Source organism: Mesoplodon densirostris, chromosome 2, assembly GCF_025265405.1.
Source record: "Mesoplodon densirostris isolate mMesDen1 chromosome 2, mMesDen1 primary haplotype, whole genome shotgun sequence".
Lineage (NCBI taxonomy): Eukaryota > Metazoa > Chordata > Mammalia > Artiodactyla > Ziphiidae > Mesoplodon > Mesoplodon densirostris.
In genome coordinates, this window is record NC_082662.1 from 158,831,264 (window position 1) to 158,851,284 (window position 20,021).

Below are 20,021 nucleotides of genomic sequence, written 5' to 3' on the forward strand. Positions count from 1 at the left end.
TATGTACACACATGCTACACATATACTCCAGGATGTGTATATATTTATATCTGTACCTATTTACAAATAATCTCAAGAGTGGGATTGCTGGGTCATAAGTATATGAATATGCAATGTAGGTTGGTAGTTAGAGTAACTCTTCATGAAGATTCTTGTTTCTCCATATCCTCCCTAACATACTTGGTATTATAATTTTCTAATAACTTAATGGGGGTAAAGTGTTATTTTATTATTTTAATTCACATTTTTTGATTACTAGTGGGTTGGAACATCTTTCCATTTACTTGAAAGGCAGTGTGTTTTCCCCTGCTGTGAATTAGGAATTGACATTCTTTCCCATTTTTTCTATTGGATTTTCTGTCTTATATGTTGATTTACAAGAATGGCTTGTGTTTTGGTGCTACAAGAGACATGAATAGTCACAGCAGGGGCTTTAATCCATTTGTGATTTCTTCCCCCTTTTTGATGCTGCCACTTTGTCAGATGTCCATACAAAGTTTTGAGGGGCGTCCATAAATATTTTGGGGGACCTGTATAAAGTTTTGGGGGTTGTATAAAATTTCAGGTGTCTGTATAATGTTTGGCCTGGCTGCCAATTCATATACTTGCTATGCTTGTACTTATGCTTAGGTCTTCTGGCTCATTGTCCTTCAATGCTATTGATAGGCAGAGTAGAAGGGGTTCTGAATTGTTTGTTTACAGTTTTTCCCAGAACCTACTCTCGGTATGTTCTTGCTATTCAAAATTGGGAAGAGCTGGGAGTTGGGAATTCCCTGGCAGTCCAGTGGTTAGGACTCATGCTTCCAACTGCAGGGGTCACGGGTTCAGTCCCTGGTTGGGGAACTTAAGATCCCACCTGCCGCACAGTGTGGCCAAGAAAAATAACAAAAACAAAAAACAAAATTGGGAATAGTTAGTTGTGTTTTGTTAGGATCTCCTCTGTATTTCTATATTTCCTGCATATTTCAACCCTTTCTTGGGAAAGGGAGTGATCAGTTAGTCCTTTTCTTCCTTTATTCTACTGTAGGTATTTCTTAAAAAAATTTTTTTTGTTTTTGAAGTACAGTGTCTATTGAATGTGTATCATAAAGTCAAAAAATTGTAACTCAAATCATTGTAAGTCAGAGGTCATCTGTACAAGCTTTTTGCCCAGTTTTTAAATTGGATTGTTTATTTTTCTGTTGTTGAGTTATAAGAGTTCTTCATATATTCTGGGTATAAGTCCCCTCTTGGATATGTGGTATGCAAATTTTCTCTGCAGTTATGTGGGTTGTCTTTTGAGTTTTTTGACAATGTCCTTTGATGCACAAAAGTTTTAAATTTTGAATAAGTCCAATTTATCTATTTTTTCTTTTGTTGCTCATGCTTTTGGGGTCATATCTAAGAAACCATTGCCAAGCCCAATGTCATGAAGATTTATTGTGCCTTTTTCTAATAGGAAAATTCCTTCAGGTTTTTAGCTTGTGTGGATTCTACTCTTCCCACATTTGTATCATTGATACAGATTTTTCCATTTTTTAATTTTTGTGTATTCTGCCATTTATTTAATATTGTATACCAGGAATTGTACTAAGTACTTAATAGGTATTTTGTTAATCAGTACAGTGATTCTATGATGTAAATATCATCCCAGTTATACCAAAGAGGAAACAGGGTTAGAGAGATTAAACTACTTGTCCAAAGTCAGAAACCTGTAGGTAGCATAGCTAGGATTAATTTCAGTTGAATTCCATTTTTATTGGCAGTCTTGACCTTTAATGTGGTTGAAAAGCTAGCTTTTGATGAAAAGAATGGAGACTTTCTTCTCTTTAATTCACATGGTATTCAGAAGCCATTCCTTAAAAACTGCTTGTTGAAACTGATCTGATAGTAATTTTTAGGTACTGCATGCAATTTTTACTATTAGTGGAACATATTATATGACAAGTTATATCATGTCCTGCTCTTTTTTTTTTAAGTAAACTAATGGGTGATAGAGCTCTATGTGAAATAAACCTATTGTCAATTCTTTTTGTTTTCAGGCCAAAATTTTTGATTCATTTTTCCCTCATACCCAACCATCTAATCCATAGGAAACCAAAGCTCTACCTTCAAATTATATTTAGATTCTGACTAACGCTATTGCTATGCTACCCACTAAGTTTAATCCAGCACCCAAATTATTATAATAGCTTCTGTTTCTACAGTTGCTTTCCTTGTCTTTTTTCAACACATAGAGTAGAGTGATCTGGTTCATCACAGTGTCAAATCATATCACTCCTCTGTTCCAAATCCTTCAGTGAATTCCTGTTTTATTCACTGTAAAAGCCAAAGTCCTTAATTTGATTTAAGGAAGTTCTTTGATATGACCCCTTGTTACCTCCCTGGCTTCATATTCTACTATTTTCCCACTTGCTTATTCTACTCTAAACTGACCATCTTGCTAGTCTTTGAACATGGCACCTCAGGATATTTGCACTTACTCTTACTGCTAGGTTGTGGTTGCCCCAGATTTTTGTGTGGATCATTTTCCTGCTATCTAGAAATAGTTACTCAAATGTCAACTTCTCACTGAAGCTTCTCTGACTACTCTATGTAACCCAACCCAACACTTCCTATCCCCCTTCCCTACTTAATTTTTTCCTTATCATTTATCCCTATCCAGCCTTACTGAATAAGGTCATTCGTATTTATCTCATTTATTAAATGTGTTTTCACTAGATTGTAGAACCATGAGGGATTTTTGTTTGTTTTATTCACCTCTCTGTCCTTGGTATCTAGAACAGTGTCTGGTATATAGTTAGTACCTAATATATAATTTGTTGAATATATGACTGTTTTAAGATTTTTGGAATTTTCTGAGAGAGTATTGATAAGTATTCACAGTTGATTCATTCTGGTTGCTAAGGCCAGTCCTAAAATATTTATTGTTGGCACTGTTGGAAGTCTAGACTGAGAGATCAGTCTGTTAAAATATTTTGCATCTTGCTTCTAAGCTTCATTTAATGCAGTATAAAACAGATGTGATGGTATTGTTACTCAGACTTACAAACATACTTATTCTGGGAACAGAAAGATCTCTTCCCCCAAATCTTAAAAATACTTTATTAGCGGTTTAAAAGGTTGGTGTATTAATATCTAGACCTTCTGTAATAGAAGAATTGGAGTGTTTACTCTTGTTCACTTAACAGTTGAGTTTTAGAAATTAACCACTATTGGGACAACAGAGTTTCATCCAAAGGAACAGTTTTATAAAATCAAAATAATATATGGAGTTATTAAGACAATATGGTGTTGGCAAAAGGGTATACAGTTCAATATGAACAAACAGAGAGCCCAGAAATAGACCCACGTAAATGTAGTTAACTGATCTTTGACAAAGAAGCAGAGGCAAAACAGTGTAGGAAAGATAGTCTTTTTAGCAGATGGTGCTGGAACAACTGTTCATCCACATGCAAAAAAAAAAAAAATCTAAAAACAGACCTTATCTCTATTCACCAAATTACCTCAAGATGTATCACAGACCTAAATGTAAAATGCAAAACCATTAAATTCCTAGACGATGACAGGGAAAATCTAGATAACCTTGAGTTTGGTGAAGACTTTTTAGACACAACACCAAAGGCATGATCTGTGAAAGAAAGGATCAAAAAACAGAACTTCTTTAAAACTAAAAATTTCTCCTCAAGGTGAGAGACACTGTCAAGAGAATGAAAATATAAGCCACAGATTTGAGAAAATATTTCTAGAAGACATATCTCATATAGGACTTTTATCTAAAATATACAAAGAACTCTTAAAACTCAACAGTAAGAAAGCAACCTGATTTATTTATTAATTTTTTTAATGTTTATTTATTTATTTTCTTATTAGTCACCCATTTTATACACATCAGTGTATACGTGTCGATCCCAATCTCCCAGTTCATCACCCCCCCACCCCCTGCCACTTCCCTCCCTTGGTGTCCATATGTTTGTTCTCTACTTCCGTGTCTCAGTTTCTGCTCTGCAAACCAGTTTGTCTGTACCATTTTCTAGGTTCCACATATATGCGTTAATATACAATACTTGTTTTTCTCTTTCTGACTTACTTCACTCTGTGTGACAGTCTCTAGATCCATCCACGTCTCAACAGATGACCCAATTTCGTTCCTTCTGATGGCTGAGTAATATTCCATTGTATATACGTACCACATCTTCTTTATCCATTCATCTGTCGATGGGCATTTAGGTTGCCTCCATGACCTGGCTATTGTAAATAGTGCTGCAGTGAACATTGGGGTACATGTGTCTTTTTGAATTATGGTTTTCTCAGTGTATATGCCCAGAAGTGGGATTGCTGGATCATATGGTAATTCTATTTTTAGATTTTTTAAGTAACCTCCATACTGTTCTCCATAGTGTCTGTATCAATTTACATTCCCGCCAACAGTGCAAGAGGGTTCCCTTTTCTCCACACCCTCTCCAGCATTTGTTGTTTGTAGATTTTCTGATGATGCCCATTCTAACTGGTGTGAGGTGATACCTCATTGTAGTTTTGATTTGCATTTCTTCTAATAATTAGTGACGTTGAGCAGCTTTTCATGTGCTTCTTGGCCATCTGTATGTCTTCTTTGGAGAAATGTCTATTTAGGTCTTCTGCCCATTTTTGGATTGGGTTGTTTGTGTTTTTAATATTGAGCTGCATGAGCTATTTATATATTTTGGAGATTAATCCTTTGTCTGTTGATTCAATTGCAAATATTTTCTCTCATTCTGAGGGTTATCTTTTCGTCTTGTTTATGATTTCCTTTGCTGTGCAAAAGCTTTTAAGTTTCCTTAGGTCCCATTTGTTTATTTTTGTTTATATTTCCATTACTCTAGGAGGTGGATCAAAAAACGTCCTGCTGTGATTTATGTCAAAGAGTGTTCTTCCTATGTTTTCCTCTAAGAGTTTGATAGTGCCCAGTCTTACATTTAGGTCTCTAATCCATTTTGAGTTTATTTTTGTGTATGGTGTTAGGGAGTGTTCTAATTTCATTCTTTTACATGTAGCTGTCCAGTTTTCCCAGCACCACTTATTGAAGAGGCTGTCTTTTCTCCATTGTATATTCTTGCTTCCTTTGTCAGAAATAAGGTGACCATATGTGCGTGGGTTTAACTCTGGGCTTTCTATCCTGTACCATGGATCTATATTTTTGTTTTTGTGCCAGTACCATATTGTCTTGATTACTGTAGCTTTGTAGTATAGGCTGAAGTCAGGGGGTCTGATTCCTCCAGCTCCGTTTTTTTTCCCTCAGTACTGCTTTGGCTATTCAGGGTCTTTTGTATCTCCATACAAATTTTAAGATTTTTTATTCTAGTTCTGTAAAAAATGCTATTGCTAATTTGATAGGGATTGCATTGAATCTGTAGATTCCTTTGGGTAGTATAGTCATTTTCACAATATTGATTCTTCCAATCCAAGAACATGGTATGTCTCTCTATCTTTTGGTATCATCTTTAATCTCTTTCATCAGTGTCTTATAGTTTTCTGCATACAGGTCTTTTGTCTCCCTAGGTAGGTTTATTCCTAGGTATTTTATTCTTGTTGTTGCAGTGGTAAATGGAAGTGTTTCCTTAATTTCTCATTCAGACTTTTCATCATTAGTGTATAGAAATGCAAGAGATTTCTGTGCATTAATTTTGTATCCTGCAACTTTACCAAATTCATTGATTAGCTCTAGTAGTTTTCTGGTGGCATCTGTAGGATTCTCTGTGTATAGTATCATGTCATGTGAAAACAGTGACAGCTTTACTTCTTCTTTTGCAGTGTGTATTCCTTTTATTTCTTTTTCTTCTCTGAGTGCTGTGGCTAGGACTTCCAAGACTTTGTTGAATAATAGTGGTGAGACTGGACATCCTTGTCTTTTTTTTTTTTTTTTTTTTTTTGACATCCTTGTCTTGTTCCTGATCTTAGAGGAAATGCTTTCAGTTTTTCACCATTGAGAATGATGTTTGCTGTGGTTTTGTCTTATATGGCCTTTATTATGTTGAAGTAGGTTCCCTCTGTGCCCACTTTCTGGAGAGTTTTTATCATAAATCGTTGTTGAATTTTGTTGAAAGCTTTTTCTGCATCTATTGAGATGATCATATGTTTTTTTTCCTTCAGTGTGTTAATATGGTATATCACATTAATTGATTTGTGTATATTGAAGAATCCTTGCATCTCTGGGATAAATCCCACTTGATCATGGTTTGTGATCCTTTTAATGTGTTGTTGGATTCTGTTTGCTAGTATTTTGTTGAGGACTTTTGCATCTATATTCATCAGTGATATTGGTCTGTAATTTTCTTTTTTTATAGTACCTTTGTCTGATTTTGGTATCGGGGTGAAAGTGGCCTCATAGAATGAGTTTGGGAGTGTTTCTTCCTCTGCAATTTTTTGGAAGAGTTTGAGAAGGGTGGGTGTTAGCTCTTCTCTAAATGTTTGATAGAATTCCCCTGTGAAGCCATCTGGTCCTGGACTTTTGTTTGTTGGAAGATTTTTAATCATAGTTTCAACTTCATTACTTGTGATAGGTCTGTTCATATTTTCTGTTTCTTCCTGGTTCAGTCTTGGAAGGTTATACTATTCTAAGAATTTGTCCATTTCTTCCAGGTGGTCCATTTTATTGTCATAGAGTTGCTTGTAGTAGTCCCTTAGGATGCTTTGTATTTCTGTGGTGGTTGTTGTAATGTCTCCTTTTTCATTTCTAATTTTATTGATTTGAGTTCTCTCCCTCTTTTTCTTGATGAGTCTGGCTAATGGTTTATCAGTTTTGTTAATCTTCTCAAAGAATCAACTCTTAGTTTTATTGATGTTTGCTATTGTTTTCTTTTTTTCTCTTTCATTGATTTCTGCTCTGATCTTTATGATTTCTTTCCTTCTGCTAACTTTGGGTTTTGTTTGTTCTTCTTTGTCTAGTTCCTTTAGCTGTAACGTTGTGTTGTTTATTTGAGATTTTTCTTGTTTCTTGAGATAGGTTTTGTATAGGTATAAACTTCCCTCTTAGAACTGCTTTTGCTGCATCGCATAGGTTTTGGATCATTGTGTTTTCATTGTCATTTCTCTCTAGGTATTCTTTGATTTCCTCTTTGATTGCTTTAGTGATCTCTTGGTTATTTAGTAACGTATTGTTTAGCCTCCATGTATTTGTGTTTTTTATATTTTTCCCCCTGTAATTGATGTCTAATCTCATAGCGTTGTGGTCAGAAAAGATGCTTGATATGATTTCAATTTTCTTAAATTTACTGAGGCTAGGTTTGTGATCCAAGATGTGGTCTATCCTGGAGAATGTTTTGTGTGCACTTGAGAAGAAAGTGTAATCTGCTGTTTTTGGATGGAATGTCCTATAAATATCACTTAAATCTATTAGGTCTGTTGTGTCATTTAAAGCTTGTGTTTCCTTATTAATTTTCTGTTTAGATGATCTGTCCATTTGTGTAAGTGAGGTGTTAAAGTCCCCCACTATTATTGTTACTGTTGATTTCCTCTTTTAGAGCTGGTAGCAATTGCCTTATGTATTGAGGTGCTCCTATGTTGGGTGCATATATATATATAATTGTTATATCTTCTTCTTGGATTGATCCCTTGATCATTACATAGTGTCCTTCCTTGTCTCTTGTAACATTTTTTATTTTAAAGTCTATTTTATCTGATATGAATATTGCTACTCTAGCTTTCTTTTGATTTCTGTTTGCATGGAATATATTTTTCCGTCCCCTCACTTTCAGTCTGTATGTGTCCCTAGGTCTGAAGTGGGTCTGTTGTAGATAGCATATATATGGGTCTTGTTTTTGTATCCATTCAGCAAGACTTTGTCTTTTTTTTTTCTATTTTTTTTATTAGTTTCTGCTTTATAACAAAGTGAATCAGTCATACATATACATCTGTTCCCACATCCCCTCCCTCATGCATCTCCCTCCCTCCCACCCTCCCCATCCCTCCCCTCCAGGCGGTCACAAAGCACCGAGCTGATCTCCCTGTGCTCTGCGGCTGCTTCCCACTATCTATCTACCCTACGTTTGGTAGTGTATATATGTCCATGCCTCTCTTTTGCTTTGTCACAGCTTACCCTCCCCCCTCCCCATATCCTCAAGTCCATTCTCAAGTAGGTCTGTGTCTTTATTCCCGTTTTACCCCTAGGTTCTTCATGACATTTTTTTTTCTTATATTCCATATATGTGTGTTAGCATATGGTATTTGTCTTTCTCTTTCTGACTTACTTCACTCTGTATGACAGACTCTAGGTCTATCCACCTCATTACAAATAGCTCAGTTTCGTTTCTTTTTATGGCTGAGTAATACTCCATTGTATATATGTGCCACATCTTCTTTATCCATTCATCCGATGATGGACACTTAGGTTGTTTCCAGCTCCGGGCTATTGTGAATAGAGCTGCAATGAACATTTTGGTACATGTCTCTTTTTGAATTATGGTTTTCTCAGGGTATATGCCTAGTAGTGGGATTGCTGGATCATATGGTAGTTCTATTTTTAGTTTTTTAAGGAACCTCCATACTGTTCTCCATAGTGGCTGTACCAATTCACATTCCCACCAGCAGTGCAAGAGTGTTCCCTTTTCTCCACACCCTCTCCAGCATTTATTGTTTCTAGATTTCTTGATGATGGCCATTCTGACTGGTGTGAGATGATATCTCATTGTAGTTTTGATTTGCATTTCTCTAATGATTAATGATGTTGAGCATTCTTTCATGTGTTTGTTGGCAGTCTGTATATCTTCTTTGGAGAAATGCCTATTTAAGTCTTCTGCCCATTTTTGGATTGGGTTGTTTGTTTTTTTGCTATTGAGCTGCATGAGCTGTTTATAAATTTTGGAGATTAATCCTTTGTCAGTTGCTTCATTTGCAAATATTTTCTCCCATTCTGAGGGTTGTCTTTTGGTCTTGTTTATGGTTTCCTTTGCTGTGCAAAAGCTTTGAAGTTTCATTAGGTCCCATGTGTTTATCTTTGTTTTTATTTCCATTTCTCTAGGAGGTGGGTCCAAAAGGATCTTGCTGTGATTTATGTCATAGAGTGTTTTATCTATGTTTTCCTCTAAGAGTTTGATAGTTTCTAAGACTTTGTCTTTTGATTGGAGCATTTAATCCATTCACGTTTAAGGTCATTAGCGATATGTATGTTCCTATTACCATTTCCTTAATTTGGGGGGCTTTGTTTTTGTAGGCCCTTTTCTTCTCTTGTGTTTCCCACTTAGAGAAGTTCCTTTAACATTTGTTGTCGAGCTGGTTTGGTGGTGCTGAATTCTCTTATCTTTTGCTTGTCTGTAAAGCTTTTGATTTCTCCATGGAATTTGAATGAGATCCTTGCTGGGTAGGGTAATCTTGGTTGTAGGTTCTTCCCTTTCATCACTTTAAGTATATCATGCCACTCCCTTCTGGCTTGTAGAGTTTCTGCTGAGAAATCAGCTGTTAACCTTATGGGAGTTCCCTTGTATGTTATTTGTCATTTTTCCTTTGCTACTTTCAGTAATTTTTCTTTGTCTTTAATTTTTGCCATTTTGATTACTATGTGTCTCGGTGTGTTTCTCCTTGGATTACATTGTATGGGACTCTCTGCTCTTCCTGGACTTGGGTGGCTATTTCCTTTCCCATCTTAGGGAAGTTTTCGACTCTAATCTCTTCAGATATTTTCTCGGGTCCTTTCTCTCTTTTCCTTCTGGGACCCCTATAATGTGAATGTTGTTGCGTTTAATGTTTTCCCAGAGGTCTCTTAGGCTGTCTTCATTTCTTTTCGTTCTTTTTTCTTTATTTTGTCCGCAGCAGTGAATTCCACTATTCTGTCTTCCATGTCACTTATCCGTTCTTCTGCCTCAGTTATTCTGCTATTGATTCCTTTTAGTGTATTTTTCGTTTCAGTTATTGTATTGTTTATCTGTGTTTGTTTGTTCTTTAATTCTTCTAGATCTTTGTTAAACATTTTTTGCATCTTCTCGATCTCTGCCTCCATTCTTTTAACGAGGTCCTGGATCATCTTCACTATCATTATTCTGAATTCTTTTTCTGGAAGATTGCCTATCTCCATTTCATTTAGGTGTTTTCCTAGGGGGTTATCTTTTTCCTTCATCTCGTACATAGCCCTCTGCCTTTTCATCTTGTCTGTCTTTCTGTGAATGTGGTTTTTGTTCCACAGGTTGCAGGATTGTAGTTCTTTTTGCTTCTGCTAGCAACCTCATTTAAAAATGGACCAAAGACCTTAACTGTCACCTCAGAGATTTACAGATGGTAAATAAGCATGTGAAGAGATGCTCCATATCATCATAGCCATCAGGGAAATGCAAATGAAAATAACAACGAGACATTGCTAAAACACCTATCAGAACGGCTAAGTCTTGAGCACTGACACCACCAAATACTGAGGAGGATGTGGAGCAACAGAACTCTCATTTTTTGTTAGTGGGGATAAAAATGGTACAGGTACTTTGGAAGACAGTTTGGTTGATTTCTTACAAAACTAATCTACTCTTAGCATATGATTCAACAATTATACTCCTTGGTATTTACCCAAAGGTGTTGAAAACTTAGGACCACAGAGAAACCTGCACAAAGATGCTTGTAGCAGCTTTATTCATAATTGCCAGATCTTGGAAGCAACGAAGATGTCCTTTAGTAGGTGAATGGATAAATAAACTACAGTATACCCAGTGACTGGAATATTATTCAGCACTGAAAAGAAATTAGCTATCAAGCCATGAAAAGATATGGAAGAACCTTAAATGCATATTACTAAGTGGAAGAAGCCAATCTGAAAAGGCTACATACTATATAGTCCCAACTATCTGACTTTCTGGAAAAAACAAAACTATGGAGACAATAAAAAAATCAGTGGATGTGGGTAAGGGGATAGAAACGAATAGGCAGAGCATAGAGGATTTTTAGGGCAGTGTAAATAATATGTATTATATTATAATGGTGGGTATATGTCATTATACTTTTGCCTAAACCCATAGAATGTACAACACGAAGAATGAACCCTACGGTAAACTTTGGAGTTTGGGTGATTATGATGTGTCAATGTAGGTTCATGCTTGGTTTAAAAAATGCCCTGTTCTTGTGAGTGATGATAATAGGGGAGGCTGTGCACATGTGGGGGCAGGGGAGATCTCTATGCCATCCTTTCAGTTTTGTTGCAAATGTAAAACTCCTCTAAAAAAATAAAGTCTTTAAAGTGGGGGGATAAATATTGCCTCAACTCCGGGTTTTGGGCCTTAAGATACCTGCTTGAGCACCCACTGTACCAGTGTGAAATAAAATTTGTCCATCTTAGATCTGTTCTTCAGCATCGTTTAGTTGCAAACTGAGATCACAGAGCAGCCTCCACAGCTCATCCACATGTCCTCAGAAGGGAGCCGCACCCCTGCTTCCTTAACTTCATCAGGCAGGAGCAAGATGGACTTTGTTCCAAAAGAAAAATTACCAGATCCCCACATTTAGGAGATTTCCCTTTATTCTGAGTCTGGGAGAGTAAAGACTGACAAAACCAGTGCAGTCTAAGCCAGCACACTATACATGATGAAACTTTGAGCTTGTGCAACATTGAGATTTTATAACTTATTTATAACCTCACATTCTAAGATAGTATTTATGCCCAGGAAACTTTTCTTGAAGGGAGTGGGTAAATTTTCATTTACAGTTTAATTGTCACGTGACATCAATAAGCATTGGATTTGAATACCAGTAACAGGAAACTCGATAATTACTGGCTTAAGCAAGTTAGGATTTACTTTTTCATGTAATGTGTAGTCCAGAGATTGACAATCCATGGATGATGCAACTGCTGAAGGATGTTATCAAGGAACCCCGTATCCTGTCTTCTTAGCTTATGTTTGTTGTCTTCATGATCTCAAGATGGCTGTTGTATCTCTGGAGACTTCATCAGAGTTTTTGGAGGGAGGAAGGGGGAAGGATAAAGGGAAATTGCTTCTTAGAAGGCTTTGCATTTTTCTGGTAGACTGTACCCTCTCAGAGATTGATAACCCCCTTTCCTTGGCCAGAACATGTGGCATAGTTGGTATGACTCGATATTTATCTCATGGTATCTGGAAGTAGTATAGAATAGTGGTTGAGAACATGGATCTGAGTTTGAAAGTTGGCTGTGTTACTTCTTAGCTGTGTGACTTTTGACATTCTGTGTCTCAATTTCCTTATCTATAAAGTGGGTCTAGTAATAGGTACCTATGCTGTTGAAAGGATAAGTGAGTTAATATATGTCATTGTTTTAATGGACATGCATAGTTTGTGTTAAGTATTAGTTATCATTAGCGTCTTCACTACCTAGAAGATTTATTGAGATTGGAACTGTAAATTTATCACTCAGGAAATTCATTTCCTTTGAGATAAGAAATAGAGCATTTAGATGGTTTTGTACCAGGGATGATTGAAAAAGATGGTAGAACTTAAGCACTCGTGATTGCATTATACTATCAAAATTTATGGTCAAGTTGAAGTATTGGAGTCAGTTAAATTATTCATTTAATTCATCTTAGAACTTGATGGTGCTTAGGGCCATCTTGAACAAATTGTCATTTTACCAGCAGTCCCCTAAAGTTCATTCAGCTCAGTAGAAATTTCATCTCATCAATAGAAAGTTTGAAGACTTAGCTATGTATTGAAATACGATATTGTTGGTATTGTTACTGACTCTTTCCAATTTGTAATCAGTCTACTTAAAAAAATGTATTAATTATTTTTCTTTTTTGTTTGTAGCCCTATCTGCTTTGATATGATTGAGGAAGCATACATGACGAAGTGTGGCCACAGCTTTTGGTAAGATGATTTTATTTAGTGAAATTGTCTTTTGGCAATTTTTAACTTGTGTGTAAATGTAGCCAGTGAGAAGTTATGTTTTTAAAGCTACTGTTGGTATTTTGAATCCTATTTCCTTGACCGATATACCTTTACAGGTTTGACAGCTCAAGGCAAACATGTGGTTGGTGGTATAATTTCTGTGAAATACTTAGATTTACTATCAGCCTTATAGATGAAACTATAATAATAAACTTTTGGGTTTCTTAATTGTTTAAAGAGCTTTGACTGCTGTTTTAGGAAATTGGGGGGTGCTGGGTAATTAGGATGAAGCATGAAGCACCTTTAACTCACTTGTGGGGGATAGATGCGAGGGCCATTAAAGCAGGCTGGAAGGTCATTGGAAAAGGATATTAGAGGATTAAAAAGTTCTGTGTTCTTTAACACTTTGCTCAGTGATGTCTTTAGGTTATATGTCATGCTAATCTGTATTTTTTTTTTTTTTTTTTTTTTTTTTGCGGTATGCGGGCCTCTCACTGTTGTGGCCTCCCCCGCCGCGGAGCACAGGCTCCGGACGCGCAGGCTCCGGACGCACAGGCTCAGCGGCCATGGCTCACGGGCCCAGCCGCTCCGCGGCACATGGGATCCTCCCAGACCGGGGCACGAACCCGTATCCCCTGCATCGGCAGGCGGACTCTCAACCACTTGCGCCACCAGGGAGGCCCCTAATCTGTATATTTTAAGATTTTCAGTTGTGATAAAATATACTTATCTTAACATTTACCATCTTAACCATTTTTAAGTGGAGTAGTATTGAGTTTTGTAACATTGTTGTGCAAATCAGTCTCCAGAACGTTTTTATCTTGCAAAACTGAAACTATACCTATTAAACAACAAGTGCCATTTCCCTCTTATCCCAACCTCTGTCAATCACCATTCTACTTTTTGTGAATGTGACTACTCTGGATACCTCATATAAATGGAATCAAACAGTATCCGTCTTTTGTGACTAGCTTATTTCACTTAGCAGAGTGTGCTCAAGTTTTATCCATGTTGTAGCATGTGTCAAAATTTCCTTCCTTTTTGAGGCTGAATAACATTCCATTGCATATACAGTTGTTCCTCTGTATCTGTGGGTTCAGCATCTGTGGGTTCCACCAACCATGGTTCCAAAGTATTTGAAAAAAAAATTCCAGAAAATTCCAAAAAGCACAACTTGAATTTGCAGCTCACTGGCAACTATTTACATAGCATTTACATTGTATTAGTTATTATAAGTAACCTAGAGATGATTTAAAGTATACAGTAAGATGTACAGTAGGTTATATGCTAATACTACACCATTTTATATAAGGGACTTGAAGATCCTTGGATTTTGGTATCTACGGGGGTCCTGACAGCAATTTGCTGTGGATACTGAGGGATGACCATATATATCATATTTTGTTTGTGCATTCTTCTCTCTGTGGACACTTGGGTTGCTTTCAGCTGTTAACTATTGTTAATAATGTTTCTTTGAACATTGGTGTATAAATAGCTTTTTGAAATCCTGCTTTCAGTTCTTTCAGGTATATACCTGGAAGCAGAATTGCTGGATCATATGGTACATCTGTGTTTAATCTTCTGCAGAACTTCCACACTCTTTTTCATACCTGCAGTACCATTTTACATTCCCACCAACAGTGCACAAGGGTTCCAATTTTTCCACATCCTTTCCAACACTTGTTATTTTCTGTTTTTTTTTTAATAGTGGTCATCCTAATGGGTATGTAATTTGTGTATGTTTAATTCCTTTAGTTTATTTACCTATTTATTTGATTGGAGGTGGTATATTCTACTTGTAGTCAATCATCTCCCTAAATTATTTACCCTCTTTGTTCAGTATTTCTGTTGTGTTCTAATATATCTTATTATTCTAATTCATGTTGAAGTTAGACCCACAGTTGCATACTGAGGTTGAATATGATATCTGGTAGGTTGATATCCATTAGTGAAGATGAGTATTGTCACCAGTTTGTAAGTCCTTTAGTTTGATCTGGAGTGCAGTGCTTTGTTGATAGGTATATCCAATCTGCCAGTCATTTAAAAAGAAATTTTAGAATAAAAATAGCTTTCTTAGCTTGTATTATCTATGTCCTTTATTAAAATAAAAGTTATTAAAATGATAAGAACAATGTATACTGTTGGCTATAAAAACTTTAAATGTACAGAAAGGTATAATATGAAATGTAAATGTTTCCCTTCCCCTAGCCTTTCTTTTCTACTTCCTCAAAGATTATCTCTGGTAAGAAGTGATTGTGTATTCTTTCAGAATCTTTTTGTTGGTTTTTAAAAAAGGCCATCTTGCCTTCTTAAATAATTTTTATTTCCTGCTATATATTGCATTGACATTATTATCATTTGTGAATCACTTTCTTCTATATATTGCTACTGAAATTCTGGTCATGTGGGTCTTGACACATGTATGGTCTTGGTCTTTTCAGGCTGATTGTTTAGCAGTAGTGTTCTCTTTGGTCCATTAGTTGATACAGCACCTTAGCATTCCATAGGAAATCATATACTTCTCTTAGAGACTTTGGATTTTGATTATTCTGGAAAATTGGGTGATTTATGGTAGGCTTTCTCAACCTTGGTAGTATTGACATATTAGACCAGATAATTCTTTGTTGTGGGTAACTGTCCTTGGTATTTTAGATTGTTTAGCAGTATCCCTGGCTTCTGTAGTAACCCAGTAACAACCCTTCTACTCCAAGTTGTGACAACCAAAAATGTCTCCAACCATTGCCAGATATCCCTTAGAGGACAAAGTAGCCCTTAGTTGAGAACTACAGATATAAAGCTAAAAGAGCAAGTTCTTGAAGTTGGTGGACCAGGAATCTAGGTCTGGGTCTAAAACTTACCTTTGTCAAGTCAGTCAGCATATCTGCTGCTGCTGCTCTCTGGCCCCCAACCCGCATTGTCTTCCTACCCTTTCACTTATCTTCTTTCACAGATTTGAAGGTGTTGAAGTGTGAAACAGATTGTAAAGCGAGGTTTCCATTTTTCCTAACTGCCCTTGTCTAACATATTCACTGTGGCATTTAAAAAACTTAAGAGACTGCTGAATCAGTTCAATATTCTTGCTTCAGTATGTTGTGAAGTACAATAAATTACTGATTGACTTTTTAACTAGACAGGCCTGGCCTTTTCAGTGAGTCCTGTAATCTTCATGGTGTGAGTTTAGTTCATTGGTTTCTTTTTTTTTTTTTTTTTTTTTTGCGGTACGCGGACCTCCCACTGCTGTGGCCTCTCCCGTTGCGGAGCACAGGCTCTGGACGTGCAGGCTCAGCGGCCATGGCTCATGGGCCCAGCCCCTCCGCAGCATGTGGGATCCTCCCGGACCGGGGCATGAACCCACGTCCCCTGCATCGGCAGGCGGACTCCCAACCACTGCGCCACCAGGGAAGCCCCGTTGGTTTCTTAAATACCTTCTTTTTACCTTCAAATAAAAATAAAGTTTAGATCTTTGTTACAATTCAAGTTACTTTGTTACACTCTGATGTGATTGTGTTTTTAAAATATATATATATATATATATGTTTATTTATTTATTTTTAGCTGCGTTGGGTCTTCGTTGCTGTGCGCAGGCTTTCTCTAGTTGTGGCGAGTGGGGGCTACTCTTTATTGTGGTGCACGGGCTTCTCACTTGTGGTGGCTTCTCCTGTTGTGGAGCACAGGCTCTAGGGTGCGGGCTTCAGTAGTTGTGGCTCGCGGGCTCTAGAGTGCATGCTCAGTAGTTGTGGCACACAGGCTTAGTTGCTCCACGGCATGTGGGATCTTCCCGGACCAGGGATCGAACCCGTGTCCCCTGCATTGGCAGGCGGATTCTTAACCACTGTGCCACCAGGGAAGTCCCTGTGATTGTGTTTTAAAATACCTACCAGAAAGCAGGTGTTGGTAGGATAGGGATGATAACATTGGTAGGAGCCAATAAACCTGAAAACTGACAGTCCCATTGCCAGGCTTGATGAACTGTGAGACATTTTGTTCTTTTGTTGAAAGTAAAAGCTCTTAATTATTTACCATGAGACATGAGAAGCTTGTGGAACTCCAGTCATTAACAGTAGCCTGTTGTATCAACTGTTTGCTAAGTTGAACCCTGGCTGGTTACCTGGAACCAAGCAGTATACCACTTCAAGGCTCCATCCAGATTATTAACACTAAATCAAATTGGGCCACATCAACTGTTTATTCCTTGTCCCACTTAAAAATGATAAGTCTTTCCTAGTAACAGGTTGGAGACATTATAGCGGGAAGTTCCTTCACTTTAAATCATTCCCACTTCACAGTGAACCTGCTATTAGCTATAATCTAACTGAAACTCAATGATATAATTTTAAAAATCTGGCTTCTGTATGACATAGAGATAAGGTTTGCTCTTTCTCTTTCCCCTTTGCTGCCTCCAGCTTGTCCCCTGCCCTCTGCTTCTCAGACCTCATGTATGTCAGCTCCTGATTTACTGTTTGCTTCAATACAAACTAGTTATAATTAACAGGGTCCCTCAGTGTTGTCATCTTGCAGCATACCTGTGATCAAGACTCAGTATCAGTTTGCCTTTTGGGACTTTTGACTAATCCATCATCTCCTACCTTACTATTAGTCTTTTTTTGTACCTAGTTCTTATATACAACCACTGGTACTGATTTTTTTTTTCTGTTCTTTTTATAGTTCCTTCTTTTTTGAGAATTTTCTAGTTATTCAGTTTTCTGTATCTACTCATCGCTGTTGACACAGACAGAAGAATCAATTATATTTTGTAGGTAGGTATATACTTAATAGAAGAAACAGAGCAACTATATACATCTGTGGAGGAATATTCATTCTTTGTGGTCAGATCTACACTTACCAGCGGACATACCATTAACACACTGTGGTACTGAATATACTTTTTAAAGAGTTGCAGTGTGAGTAGCTATTGAAAATTTCTCAGGTAGACCCAAAATATATATCCTTCTTATCTCTTTTTGCCCACCTATTTTGATCACTAGTTTAGGCATATACTCTTTTGGAATCCAAAACATTGCATTTGGGCTGGTGTTGGTCAAGGAGATAGATGAGTGATAATGAATTAGAGTTACTGTATTGAGACTTTCTCGCAGTGTTTTATATGACCCAGGAGGCAGCAGAAGTATGTTTCTTTTTTGGTCATATCTATTTTCTCATGCATTCAGAATTTATTGAGTTCCAACTCTTTAACAGGATATTGTGCTAGATATTGAGGGTACAGAGATGAGTAAAACAAATCTCTGCTTTTAATGAGCAAATAGAAGAGGGGCTGACAAACACATACACAGATTAAGTACAGAATAAGACAGTTACTATTTCTCAGACTAGGGAGGGTCTACCCAAGGTGGTAGTGAGACAATAGATGTTATAAAATAAACTTGATGCATCTTGTTATCACTGCAGTTTTATACAGTGGCGTGTAATTTAATTCATTTAAATTTTATAGTATAGATGGATATTATCAAGTACAATGCAGAAAAGTCATTTGAGCTTCTGTTTCTGAGGACAGTTCCTTCTGGTTGTGTCCTAGACTATCTTTTTCTTCTAGGAGAGGATGGTATGGTAGTAAGCTTACTGACAAGGGATATGATTAGGATGCTGAAGAAGGGAGAGGAGAATGTTCTATTGGATTCAGGAATAATTTCATGTATATTTCAAACTCTTTCTCTGGCTTAACAATTTAGCTTGTTTTTCTTGTCATTTTATTTGCTCATTTTCTGACTACCATTTCTTTTCAAAAGCCATTTGCTAAAACCCCAAATGTCCTTCTTCTGCGTATCTGTCAGTTCCCTGTCTCCTGTCTTTAATAACCTCATATTCTCTCCTTCATGACTTGCTTTATTTGAACTTACAGGGTTTTTTTTTTTTTTTTTTTGGCTGCACAGCACAGCTTGTGGGGTATTAGTTCCCCGACCAGGGATTGAATCTGGGCCATAGCAGTGACAGCACTGAGTCCTAACCACTGGACTGCCAGGGAATTCCCTGCAGGTTTTTTTTTAAAGGATTAAATCTTGTCACGTTGGCATGTATTCTGGTAATATTAACTCATTTCCTTTTCCCCTAAGCAGACTATAAATGTTCCCATGTTGGAGCGCTTAATCTATTGTATTTGCATATCTTCTTTATGCTTTTCCCTTGCAATAAAATGAAAAAAAATTAGTATGTTATTTCTTTCATTGAAATTTCCATGTAGGAAGTTTCCTCTCAGATATGGAGCCTATCTTTTGGTAATATGGTATTCCTAGCCTTGTCATAGTTGCAGGAGCTGAAGATATTGTTTCTGGAACACTGTGCAAGTCATTTGTTCTGTATGTAATATTTGAGTACCTGTTATATGCCAGGTGTTTAATCTTTGGGCCCCTGTACTGTGCCAAAGACCACGCTACATTGATTCCCTACAATGTCCTTCTTTTTGTTTGTCTTGCAAGTAACAAATGTGAGATGAGAAAGTAGATGACAACTAGAACAGAGCAACCTGATGGATGTAGCGTTTTGTTTTGATAAGGTGGAGGGAAGTAGGTATATATAAAAATCTGCTTCAGTTTATGAAGCTGAAGCAAATTTATAGTAACTTGGACACAGGATAAAAGAGTTACTGTCTTTTTAGGAATCATCTTATATGTAAATCACCCTTTTAATTTCTTAGAAGTAATTTTTTTTCCTGATTGTTAGGAGCAGTACATGTTTACTATAGAAACTTGTAGACACCTACAAAGAAAAAGTTTCCTGTAATTATATTACCCAGTGGCACATACTGTTAACATTATGGTGAATGTCTTTTTCAGTTTATTTTAAATGTTCACATTTAAATGCTTTCAGTTTTTGTGTGGAATCTTTAGGATTTTCTATATAGAGTATCATGTCATCTGCATACAATGACAGTTTTACCTCTTCCCTTCCAATCTGGATACCTTTTATTTCTTTTTCCTGTCTGGTTGCTGTGGCTAAAACTATTAGAACTAATAAATGAATTGAGCAAGGCGCAGGATACAAGATCAATATACAGAAATCTGTTCCATTTATTTACACTAACAATGAAATATCAGAGAAAGTAAAAAAAAATCCCATTTAAAATCACATCAAAAAATTAAAATACCTAGGAATAAACCTAACCAAGGATATGAAAGACCTATACGCTGAGAATGATAAAACATTGATAAAGGAAACTGAAGATGATATAAAGAAATGGAAAGATATCCTCTGCTGTTGGATTGGAAGAATTAATGTTGTTA

At 36.7% G+C, this 20,021-nt stretch overlaps 1 protein-coding gene across 3 annotated transcripts in view; it reads left to right on the forward strand.

The window, feature by feature from the left end:
- Positions 1–20,021, forward strand: part of COP1 (COP1 E3 ubiquitin ligase) — a 230,194-nt gene that overhangs the window by 17,554 nt on the left and 192,619 nt on the right. For all 3 annotated transcript variants that reach the window (XM_060091213.1, XM_060091217.1, XM_060091214.1), the window contains exon 2: positions 12,706–12,765. In XM_060091213.1, the coding sequence (XP_059947196.1) occupies positions 12,706–12,765 (60 nt within the window). The remainder of the gene's footprint in view (positions 1–12,705; positions 12,766–20,021) is intronic.